We start from the raw sequence: 13354 nt of genomic DNA on the forward strand, positions 1-13354 counted from the left end.
TTCAGCGTTTCCAGTGGAAACATGAGATTCATGGCCTTCTCCTCGCCATACGCTTACAAAACAAATGCATTTCAACGCTACAGCTAACGTTCGGGCCTCGGTTTTAACTTTCGTCGTATTGTTACGGTCGGGGGCTCGCTAGGCCGTGAAGACCCGGGGCGTCCCTTGTAGCACATCAACGGGGAGGGGTGGATTCAGAGAGGTCTCACGGGCCAATTCCTCCCATTTACGCCAGAGGGAGATTCAATCCTCAATGCTGAAAGCACTGCTTACCGGGGTCAAAGACCAGCCCAGAGAAACTCTCCCCACCGCACACAGGCACAAAGAGAAGAAAAGCTTTGGAAAGAGAAAAAGAGAGCAAGCAGAAAGGAGCAGGAGGCATTTAATAAAAGCAATCGGTGATGGGGAGAGCATTGCACTTTGGGGGCTAAAGGTTATCTCACTTCCTCTGAACCCCTCTACTGACCACACACACGCTGGTGCGCACACCGCTGTTACTATGGCAACATTGGCTGAACAATGACGAGAGATGTCAAGACTTGTAAGAGCTACCTGAATGTTCTTACACAGAGAGGACAGAACTCACAAATAGAGAGATTGAGAGAGATAAAAAAGGATGGAGTTAGAGAGAGATAGGGAGGGGGAGAGAGGGGGGGAAGAGAGGGGGAGACAGAGAGAGAAAGGATGTGTGTAAATTGATAGCATTCAGGGTTACTGCCGAACAGACCTTTGCATGTTCATTAAGGATTCTAGGAGATAATTGGCTTTGGTGATGAGCTCAAAAGAGAGAGAGCCTCTACTCTGAAGAGAAACTCAGAGGGGGACGGTACACATGTCAGTGGGGAGTTTGTGTGTGTGTGTGTGTGTGTGTGCAAGCACCTTAAAGCTCTTATTTGAGTGAAATAACGGTATTAAATAAGAGAATTCTCCCACATATCACACATGTGATAAAACCATCAGGCATATGCTAACATGTTTATGTGTGTGTTTGTGTGTGTGTGAGAGAGAGAGAGAGACACACACACATAGACAGGATCGTTACAATAACCTTGTGTGTGTGAAAGAGAGAGAATCATACAGACAGAGAGAATCATTACGACGACAACCTTGTGCTATAGGACAGAGTGTGCAGGCTGAAGTGAGTGCTAGTGCAGGCGTTTTATTGTGAAAGATGTGCTACTGTCAAGCCAAGTACATCACAGCATACTAACATCATCTGCAGCAACGCCAACGCCCACACACACACACACACACACATGCAAGCACACACGCATGCACACGATCAAATAATACCCCCAAGACCAAAGACTGGTGCATTCTTTCACAAACACAAACACATCCTTTAATACATATATATATATAAAAGTGAAGACAGGCACTCCCACTCTCGGGAACAAGGCCGTGCTCATACAGGGGGATTAAAAGTGCTTCTGTGGGATCCAGGCGGCGTTTCACTGCTGCTCCTCCCTTCTGTCTCGGCTGTGCCTTCAACGCGGTCACGATCCACGGTTCACCGTTACGTTCTGCACAAGAACGGGAGAAACCTGTTGGCACTCACCACACACTTGTTGTTAATTCTTATATTAATATGCACTAGTAGATTTAAGAAGCCTGAAGAGCGGGGGAGGGGAGAGGTGAAGGCCCGGGGGGGGCGGGGCAGAGTGAGGGGGCGGGGCAGAGTGAGGGGGAGGGGCAGAGTGAGGGAATGGCCAGACGGCCCTCTTTATTACAGCAGTAATAAAAGAACTCATCGCTTTGTCATCTTTAGTCTGACCATGCCATGACCTCTATGATAGATAGATAAAGTGACTTCATCTGATCCTACAGCCCATGGAAGGAGAATGTGTGTGTGTGTGTGTGTGTGTGTGTGTCTTACATATTACCTGTCTAGTTGTTCTCTGCAGTGTCTACACTACACTACACTAATGTTCAAGGTGCAGTATTAGTAATCGGAGTTGTGATGGCATTTCCTACATGTGGTGTGAGGGGCACTGATGCTGTGTTATAGTGATACTGATTAAGCACTGTGAGAGAGAGAGAGACACACACACACACAAACTGGTCACATTTTCATTAAATAAAAAAAAGTGCTTAACATATCTAAGCTACATTTCTAAGATTTTAAGATAGGCAACAGAAACGGCTGGTAAAGTCTATCTTGACACGTTTTTAAAGTCAACATTTTAATTCTCATGACAACTCTGTTGAAAGGGAAGGAAGCCACAGAGAGGATGCGGATTCTGAATGGGACAGGGACGTGTGCATGGTGGTGTTGTCTCCATCTATTCTGAATGGGACAGGGACGTGTGCATGGTGGTGTTGTCTCCATCTATTCTGAATGGGACAGGGACGTGTGCATGGTGGTGTTGTCTCCATCTATTCTGAATGGGACAGGGACGTGTGCATGGTGGTGTTGTCTCCATCTATTCTGAATGGGACAGGGACGTGTGCATGGTGGTGTTGTCTCCATCTATTCTGAATGGGACAGGGACGTGTGCATGGTGGTGTTGTCTCCATCTATTCTGAATGGGACAGGGACGTGTGCATGGTGGTGTTGTCTCCATCTATTCTGAATGGGACAGGGACGTGTGCATGGTGGTGTTGTCTCCATCTATTCTGAATGGGACAGGGACGTGTGCATGGTGGTGTTGTCTCCATCTATTCTGAATGGGACAGGGACGAGTGCATGGTGGTGTTGTCTCCATCTATTCTGAATGGGACAGGGACGAGTGCATGGTGGTGTTGTCTCCATCTATTCTGAATGGGACAGGGACGTGTGCATGGTGGTGTTGTCTCCATCTATTCTGAATGGGACAGGGACGTGTGCATGGTGGTGTTGTCTCCATCTATTCTGAATGGGACAGGGACGTGTGCATGGTGGTGTTGTCTCCATCTATTCTGAATGGGACAGGGACGTGTGCATGGTGGTGTTGTCTCCATCTATTCTGAATGGGACAGGGACGTGTGCATGGTGGTGTTGTCTCCATCTATTCTGAATGGGACAGGGACGAGTGCATGGTGGTGTTGTCTCCATCTATTCTGAATGGGACAGGGACGTGTGCATGGTGGTGTTGTCTCCATCTATTCTGAATGGGACAGGGACGTGTGCATGGTGGTGTTGTCTCCATCTATTCTGAATGGGACAGGGACGTGTGCATGGTGGTGTTGTCTCCATCTATTCTGAATGGGACAGGGACGTGTGCATGGTGGTGTTGTCTCCATCTATTCTGAATGGGACAGGGACGTGTGCATGGTGGTGTTGTCTCCATCTATTCTGAATGGGACAGGGACGTGTGCATGGTGGTGTTGTCTCCATCTATTCTGAATGGGACAGGGACGTGTGCATGGTGGTGTTGTCTCCATCTATTCTGAATGGGACAGGGACGTGTGCATGGTGGTGTTGTCTCCATCTATTCTGAATGGGACAGGGACGTGTGCATGGTGGTGTTGTCTCCATCTATTCTGAATGGGACAGGGACGTGTGCATGGTGGTGTTGTCTCCATCTATTCTGAATGGGACAGGGACGTGTGCATGGTGGTGTTGTCTCCATCTATTCTGAATGGGACAGGGACGTGTGCATGGTGGTGTTGTCTCCATCTATTCTGAATGGGACAGGGACGTGTGCATGGTGGTGTTGTCTCCATCTATTCTGAATGGGACAGGGACGTGTGCATGGTGGTGTTGTCTCCATCTATTCTGAATGGGACAGGGACGAGTGCATGGTGGTGTTGTCTCCATCTATTCTGAATGGGACAGGGACGTGTGCATGGTGGTGTTGTCTCCATCTATTCTGAATGGGACAGGGACGTGTGCATGGTGGTGTTGTCTCCATCTATTCTGAATGGGACAGGGACGTGTGCATGGTGGTGTTGTCTCCATCTATTCTGAATGGGACAGGGACGTGTGCATGGTGGTGTTGTCTCCATCTATTCTGAATGGGACAGGGACGTGTGCATGGTGGTGTTGTCTCCATCTATTCTGAATGGGACAGGGACGTGTGCATGGTGGTGTTGTCTCCATCTATTCTGAATGGAACAGGGACGTGTGCATGGTGGTGTTGTCTCCATCTATTCTGAATGGGACAGGGACGTGTGCATGGTGGTGTTGTCTCCATCTATTCTGAATGGGACAGGGACGTGTGCATGGTGGTGTTGTCTCCATCTATTCTGAATGGGACAGGGACGTGTGCATGGTGGTGTTGTCTCCATCTATTCTGAATGGGACAGGGACGTGTGCATGGTGGTGTTGTCTCCATCTATTCTGAATGGGACAGGGACGTGTGCATGGTGGTGTTGTCTCAATTAGTCACTGCTCCATCACCTAGTGGAGGACGCTGCTTTAACGAACCCCCCTTAATGCACAATCTGAAGTCCTAGTTATGTAGCTATGCAAGTTAGTAGTTTAATTAAGAACTTATGGACTTACTGCATAAAAACAGATATTTGAATGGTTCAAACCTATGTGATTTTAAGAAGGAATAATCAATCGTCTATTTTGACAGCACTAAAACTCGTGTGTGCTATGTGGCAACAGTACTAAGAGATACATGGAATTCAGTTGGAACTAGAGATGGCACGATACCAATGTTTCTGTATCGTCCCCGATAGCTTCTATTTGAAACCCATCCGATATTGATACTGATTAGATATTTTTTCATTAAAAAAATACCAGTGTGGTGGAACTGTGGTTCAGTTGTTTGGGGGAAATGTTTTGTGCGTGGTATGTATTATTTATGCTATATTCCTGTACAGATATCATGGCCACACATGAATAACATACACATAATCTTGAGCCTATAACTCTTCTTCTTGTGAGTTTCAGCGGTACACCTCCATTCTCCCAGCTCCACCCCCCACACACACCCTGTGTGAGCACACACAGCCAGGCTGTCTGCATCAGATAAATCCTGGGAAAACTAAGGAGCTGGTGGTGGACTTCCGAAAGCGCAGTCACCCTCACCCAACACCGGTGAACATCCAGGGAACGGACATCGACATGGTGAACTCGTACAAGTACCTGGGTGTTCACCTAAACACAAAACTGGACTGGTCGGACAACACTGCTGCACTTTACAAAAAGGGTCAAAGCAGACTCTATTTATTAAGAAAACTAAGGTCATTTGGAGTGCGGGGGCCACTCCTCAAGACCTTTTTTGACACTGTGGTGGCATCAGCCCTTTTTTATGGAGTAGTGTGCTGGGGCAGCAGCATCACTAATGCAGACAGGAACAGACTGGACAAACTGATTAGAAAGGCCAGTTCTGTTCTGGGAGAACCCTTGGACACGGTACAGGTGGTGGGAGAAAGGAGAATGCTAAAAAAACTGGCAACTCTTATAGTCAATGAATCCCACCCCATGTTTGAGACTTTATCAGCTCTGGGCAGCACCTTCTGTGACCGACTGCGTCACCCAAGGTGTGTTACAGAGCGTTACCGGAGATTCTTCACCCCTGCTGCAGTTAGACTGTACAATCAGCACTGCTCTCGTTAGCAATACACTTTTTGCCTATAGTTCTTTTCGCTTATATTCTATGTATATATGTATCATGTAAGTTTGGAGTCTTGTCCTCTGTACTACTGTCACTTTGTCACTTTGTACCACTGTCACTTTGCTGCTGGGAATTGTGAATTTCCCCATTGCGGGACTAATAAAGGCTTATCTTATCTTATCTTATCTTATCACTAGCCACCGTTCACCTCTGCTTACAACCAATAGAAATGTCATCTGATCATGATCACAATACGGTTATTCTTTCCAGACGGGGAAAAAAAAGTCTACGGACCAAATTAGCTGAAGTTAGCTTATTCTCCAGTTCATTTTTCCTCCACATTTTTCTAGTCCACCTTAAAACTCAGCAGACCGAGAGCAAAGTCAGCAGGTTTGCTGCTTCTTCATGCGCTCTGAATATACTAAAGCCATAAGTGACTTCATGAATTTAGAGGAGGCGAGTGCCTTCCTGGTTGGGTTGTGCTGTCTCCTCTCGGGCCGTTCCTGCCAGGGTTCTGCTGCTCATCTCTGACCCTGAACCTCCTTTGCTTCACAGCCAAATGAGAAACAGCATTGTTCGGATTTTTAAAGAATGGATTAATAATTGAAATCACTGTTGGTGGCGTGTCCATGGCAGTGAACAGTGGTAAAACGCATTTACATGTGCTTACTAGAAGGCAGATGACCCGGTTCCCCCACACTGGGTCATCAAAACTACATGACGGCAATACAAGTAATCGCACATGTGCACGGACATTTGCATTTGAACCTTTTAGGTGCAATTGTTAACAACACGCTGCAGTTAAGACTCTGCAACGGTGCATAAACTGTGCTCAAACGTGGCTGCTGTCACATGCCTGCTGTACACCGCTGTGGTTTTTTCAGCTTGGATGTCATTTTCAGCATTTTTTGCAGATATAGGCCTGATACAGATATGTGGTATTGGTGCAATCTCTAGATAGAACATCAGGCAGACCTAACTCATCAGTTAGAACTCATCTATGTGAGTTTGTATGCGTGTTAATAGTTCACAGTCACAAACAACAGAAAACGACTTCTTTTGTCTACGCGCCGTTTTTGATTCTGTGCTCAGGGCCTGGGTTTTCACTCCTGTTTGGGAGGGGTGATGTGTGGTGTTGATGTGCTACAGACACCATAGCCATTAAGGCCACCCTTCTGAAGATACTGGCATCTGAAAGAACCCCAGTGTTTGTCCTGCTAACAACCAACTGACAGAGAGAGAGAAAAAGAGTGAAAGAGAAAAATAGAGAAAGAGACAGAGAGAAAGCAAAATACAGTGAGAGAAAGACAGAAAAAGAAAAACAGGAAGAGACAGAGCATGTTAACTTTAGAGCATGCGAAATTGTACCTGATTCAGTCATGCCAATAAAGCTACCTTGAACTGAATTAACAGATATAAAAGACAAAATATATGAAGTATAATTCAGACCAAAGAAAAAAGAAAAGACAAAAAATGCAAAATAGAAGTCCCTTCATTGGCCCTATGAATCTCTCTTTGGTCCCGGTGCCCAAATGACTCCTCACTGCATCCTTGTGTTTGTCAGCTTTGACAGGCTCAAGAGTGTAAAGATGAGCTTGAAGACAAGCAAAGGAATGGATGGCACTCACACAGAGATAAAGTCCCTGTGCGTGCAGCTCACGAGGACGGGCCAAACGTTCACACGGCTGAGGAAGACGGAGGCCCAAGCAATGACCATCAGCCCCTCCAAATATACGAATAAGCTCACCAGGGAAGCCCCGCTAAGAGGCCTAGATTATACGCCCAATATGCCAAGGGAGTCGTCACGGATACATAACATTTGAATGTTTCTGCTCCGTCTTGTCTTTTTTCCCCTCTCTTATTATTCTGTTTACTCCGTCTCTTAATGGCATCTCCTTTCTGCTCTTCAGAAACACGCCGCCGCCTGTGACAGACGCGTTAAAACCTCGGTGTCTCTCTTTATGACATTCCCTTTTCGCCCAAGACTGAATGCTGAATTAAATGGCTTCTCTTTAGCACGATCCATTGCGTGCCTTCATCACTGCTCTGTATTAGTGGTGTGCTGTGGTACGGTGCTGTCAGGAGATGTTTCTGGGCCATGACGGGGGATCGTGTTCTGCTCTGTGCCAGCCGGGCTTTCCCGCAGCACCTTGCTACATTCGATACGTCTTTCTTTAGCTCTACAGTAGACGCCGGTAGACTCGTCTGATTTTCCCGTATCACCGTGTTCAGAGGTGCTGCGCTGATGTCTGAGCTCTTTTTTAGCACTATATGCCATTGAGGTTCCATTGTGCATTTAGCAACAGACTCCGGTGATGTCCGCTGATTTTTCATTAGACTCAATAGATGTTGTCCTCTCATTAGGACTAGGCTCTGAAGATGCTTGGATCTCTCTTTTACATTAAACTCTGATGTTCTGATCTCTCTCCACTGTGAGACTGTGATGTTCTGGTCTCTCTCCACCGTGAGACTGTGATGTTCTGGTCTCTCCCCACCACCAGCCTCTGATATTCTGGTCTCTCTCCACCGTGAGACTGTGATGTTCTGGTCTCTCTCCACCGTGAGACTGTGATGTTCTCGTCTCTCTCCACCGTGAGACTGTGATGTTCTGGTCTCTCTCCACCGTGAGACTGTGATATTCTGGTCTCTCTCCACCGTGAGACTGTGATGTTCTCGTCTCTCTCCACTGTGAGACTGTGATGTTGTGCTCTCATTAGCACTGGGGTGCTGCAGCGCCCCTGCTGGCAGACACCCGCATTGCTGGCACCAGGCCAGGACACACGGCAGACTTAGAGCTCAGGGGCTCTGACTGCTCACCCGCACACACACACAGACGTGCTATAAGCAAGCTACCTCGCGCCCTCTCTCTCACTCTCTCTCTCACACACACACACACACACACACACACACACACACACACACACACACACACACACACACACACACACACACACACAGTCCGTGTTTAATGAAAGCTGTTGTGTTCGCCCCCTCTGCAAAATGCATGAGTGAACCCATATTAAAAAGAGCCTTGTGTTGTACACAGAGATAAAAGGTTTTATGCACTGAAAACACACACACACACACACACACACACACACACACACACACACACACACACACACACAAAGATAACACAGCATTACAATATCTCCAGAGAAAATGATCAAAACATGTTTCATTATGCACAAACATTCTCTCACACATAAGCACTGAAAATACACATTTTACAATTTGAGCTTTAACAGAGGAAGATGCCACTCAGGACTTTTTTTCAGACTTATTCTCTATCTACAAATCTGGTAACTAAATATATTAAATTTCTTCATCTACTAATTTAATTATGACTTATTTTATACTGTAGTTCGTTTCTCTTAATGCCTTGTTTTCTGTTTTCTTTAATTTAGTTTTAGTTTAGTTATTAATATTTGTGTATTTTTTATTTATATTTGCTCTTTCATTTTCCTATTACAATCTGTGTTCATGTACTGTGTCCTTTAGTATTATGAAAGGCACATTATAAAGGCAACTAAAACTGTTATTATCGTTGTTGTTACTATTCAATATTCAAACACATACAATAATCACACACACACACACACACACACACACACACACACACACACACACACACACACACACACACACACACACACACACACACACACACACACACACACACACACACACACCTTTTTGGCTGAGTTGATGCAGTTCATGTATTCTTTTGCCAGTGCAGAGCAGTGTAGAGTCTTGTGTCTGTTCTCCTTATAGCAATTCAGCACTTGAGACTGCAGATCAGGACAGATGGGAACTGTATGCTTGGGTCTGAAAGGAAAAGGAAAATCATCGTAAGAGTGCAACAAATGAACTACAAACATGGAGACAGATAACGTAATAAAGGTTTTAAGGGTGTCTCAGCATGATCATTTTTTGGTTTGAGTGCCCCCCCAGGGAGGTGCCAATGGGACTGATGGCAATAGCCAACAGTTATCTAAATCTGCTACCGTGGTTTATTTTAGCTTTGTTATGTAATTGTGGAAACAGTGTTTCAAATAAAATGAGATTGGGCCCTTTGCTAAAATGATGTTATTGTATTACATCCAGGGTTTCTGCTCAACCTGAACACTGTCTAGCTGATGAATCATCAGGCCAGCACTGGAATATTAGTCAAATCCGAATATCAAACTCATGTAATAAACTGATCAATAAATAATTCTCTCTCCACACACACACACACACACACACACACACACACACACACACACGCTCACTCTCGCTCCAGCCTACCAATGTAAGATAAAAAGGAGCTCAGATGTAGAAGCCCTAGAGGAGTTTTAATAGAATGTAATAGTGTGTAAAATAGCAATTTAATGAAAATACAATGTGTACACAGCCTTGTAAATACTTATTGAACAGAAGTATGTTTCTGTTATGGTGTATTAATATTTCTGGAGGCACCAACTAGGAATAAATCCACACTCATATTTAGGGCAGCTCATGCGCACCACCCCCTGGCCTTTAGGGCAGCTCATGCGCACCACCCCTGGCCTTTAGGGCAGCTCATGCGCACCACCCCCTGGCCTTTAGGGCAGCTCATGCGCACCACCCTTGGCCTTTAGGGCAGCTCATGCGCACCACCCACTGGCCTTTAGGGCAGCTCATGCGCACCACCCACTGGCCTTTAGGGCAGCTCATGCGCACCACCCCTGGCCTTTAGGGCAGCTCATGCGCACCACCCCTGGCCTTTAGGGCAGCTCATGTGCACCACCCCCTGGCCTTTAGGGCAGCTCATGCGCACCACCCACTGGCCTTTAGGGCAGCTCATATGCACCACCCCCTGGCCTTTAGGGCAGCTCATATGCACCACCCCCTGGCCTTTAGGGCAGCTCAGCTATGCCACACATAGCCCTTATTGGGGAGGGGGGGGGGGGGGGGGGGTTATTTTCTGTTTGCTGGGTTAACACTCCACTTATTTGCCATGGACTCAATGGCACTCAATGAGAGGCCAAACTGTCAAACTGATAGCACTGAGTCACTGAAGCCAGTAGTGGCCTGTCAAAAGAGAGACACCAGCCTGCCTGGTGAGGGGTGTCTGCTCACATATTCTATCCACTCCATCTCAGTGGTGGGGCGATAGGTGGAGACACTGAAGGACTGAGTGTGTATTGCTCACCCTTTCTATACTACTCTCACGTGTGTGTGTGTGTGTGTATTGAAACTGACCCCCTGACTGATGTAATGAATGTGTTTCCACAGAGGTAGAACAGAGGATGTGCAGCTTAATTGGCTTCACTTATCCGCCCTCTACTGACCAGGAAACCACTACACTACAGACCACAACTACGCTGCTCTCACAACTACAGACCACAACTACGCTGCTCTCACAACTACAGACCACAACTACCCTGCTCTCACAACTACAGACCACAACTACGCTGCTCTCACAACTACAGACCACAACTACCCTGCTCTCACAACTACAGACCACAACTACGCTGCTCTCACAACTACAGACCACAACTACGCTGCTCTCACAACTACAGACCACAACTACGCTGCTCTCACAACTACAGACCACAACTACCCTGCTCTCACAACTACAGACCACAACTACCCTGCTCTCACAACTACAGACCACAACTACGCTGCTCTCACAACTACAGACCACAACTACCCTGCTCTCACAACTACAGACCACAACTACCCTGCTCTCACAACTACAGACCACAATTACCCTGCTCTCACAACTACAGACCACAACTACCCTGCTCTCACAACTACAGACCACAACTACCCTGCTCTCACAACTACACACAACTACATACCACAACTACCCTGCTCTCACAACTACACACCACAACTACAGACCACAACTACGCTGCTCTCACAACTACAGACCACAACTACCCTGCTCTCACAACTACAGACCACAACTACCCTGCTCTCACAACTACAGACCACAACTACGCTGCTCTCACAACTACAGACCATAACTACGCTGCTCTCACAACTACAGACCACAACTACCCTGCTCTCACAACTACAGACCACAACTACGCTGCTCTCACAACTACAGACCACAACTACCCTGCTCTCACAACTACAGACCACAACTACGCTGCTCTCACAACTACAGACCACAACTACCCTGCTCTCACAACTACAGACCACAACTACGCTGCTCTCACAACTACAGACCACAACTACGCTGCTCTCACAACTACAGACCACAACTACCCTGCTCTCACAACTACAGACCACAACTACCCTGCTCTCACAACTACAGACCACAACTACCCTGCTCTCACAACTACAGACCACAACTACCCTGCTCTCACAACTACAGACCACAACTACCTTGCTCTCACAACTACACACAACTACACACCACAACTACAGACCACAACTACCCTGCTCTCACAACTACACACCACAACTACAGACCACAACTACCCTGCTCTCTCTCTGTCTGTTACACACACACGTACGCACACACACACGCACAGACACACACACACAGTCGAATCTGTTATTGATGCCGTTCTGTTCACAGATAGCTTGGTGACTCATGCTTTAAAACAGTGTTAGAGATACAGAGAATCTCCCAGGGATGCCATGGCAACCAGCACTTCAGAACGCTCATTTCAGTCAGTTCTCAGTTCGTCTGATCAACACCTCAAACTTCATTGCAGTCAAATGAAATGGTTGTGTGAGAGGGGGAGGAACAATGTGGAACGGAAAGGAAGCAAAAGAGGAGAGAGGGATTCTGAGAGGAAAGGCACTGTGGCTACAGCAGCCGGCCACGCCACTGATCTCCACTCTCACCGGTCATTGTCTGTGCTGCCCCCTGCTGGGCGAGCTGTGCATTATGAGGATAAGGGGAAGAGGGTGTGTGTGTACACTTACTCCACGCTGGCCTCAGCCTGGGCCGCCGCCCTGCTGTACATCTGTGAGGTCTGCTGGTAGTAGTCCATGTTCTATCAAAGACAGGGAGACACACACACACACACACACACACACACACACACACACACACACACACACACACACACACACACACACACACACACACACACATAGCTTTACGCTTAGTGGACTGATGTTTGCATTGTGAGGCTGGAGTGAAGAATCGTGTTTATCTGAAGCACTATGAAACACTTCTGGGAAAGGGCTGGAGCACAGTGTAGCAGCAGTGTTGGGTAAGGACAGTGTGAGTGAGAGAGAAGTGTTGGGTTAGGACAGAGTGAGTGGGGGAGCAGTGTTGGGTAAGGACAGAGTGAGTGAGCAGTGTTGGGTAAGGACAGAGTGAGTGAGCAGTGTTGGGTAAGGACAGAGTGAGTGAGCAGTGTTGGGTAAGGACAGAGTGAGTGAGCAGTGTTGGGTAAGGACAGGGTGAGTGGGGGAGCAGTGTTGGGTAAGGACAGAGAGGGTGGGGCAGCAGTGTTGGGTAAGGACAGAGTGAGTGGGGGAGCAGTGTTGGGTAAGGACAGTGTGAGTGGGGGAGCAGTGTTGGGTAAGGACAGAGTGAGTGGGGGAGAAGTGTTGGGTAAGGACAGTGTGAGTGGGGGAGAAGTGTTGGGTAAGGACAGGGTGAGTGGGGGAGCAGTGTTGGGTAAGGACAGAGTGAGTGGGGGAGCAGTGTTGGGTAAGGACAGAGTGAGTGAGGGAGAAGTGTTGGGTAAGGACAGAGTGGGTGGGGGAGCAGTGTTAGGTAGTGTTGGGTAAGGACAGTGTGAGTGGGGGAGCAGTGTTGGGTAAGGACAGTGTGAGTGGGGGAGCAGTGTTAGGTAGTGTTGGGTAAGGACAGTGTGAGTGGGGGAGCAGTGTTAGGTAGTGTTGGGTAAGGACAGAGGCAGTAAAGA

The 13354-nt window shown here is 47.3% G+C and overlaps 1 protein-coding gene across 3 annotated transcripts in view; it reads right to left on the reverse strand.

Moving 5' to 3' along the window:
* Positions 1 to 1139: 1139 nt before the first annotated feature.
* Positions 1140 to 13354, reverse strand: part of chchd6b (coiled-coil-helix-coiled-coil-helix domain containing 6b) — a 33348-nt gene continuing 21133 nt past the window's right edge. The window contains exons 6-8 of one of the 3 annotated variants that reach the window (XM_077014309.1): positions 12399 to 12469; positions 9182 to 9317; positions 1140 to 1523 (exon numbers count right to left, since the gene is read on the reverse strand). In XM_077014309.1, coding sequence (XP_076870424.1) covers positions 1497 to 1523; positions 9182 to 9317; positions 12399 to 12469 — 234 coding nt within the window. In that variant the 3' untranslated portion in view covers positions 1140 to 1496. The other 2 variants (XM_077014307.1, XM_077014306.1) reach the window with 2 other exon arrangements.

This window comes from Brachyhypopomus gauderio, chromosome 8, assembly GCF_052324685.1.
Source record: "Brachyhypopomus gauderio isolate BG-103 chromosome 8, BGAUD_0.2, whole genome shotgun sequence".
Classification (NCBI taxonomy): Eukaryota; Metazoa; Chordata; class Actinopteri; order Gymnotiformes; family Hypopomidae; genus Brachyhypopomus; species Brachyhypopomus gauderio.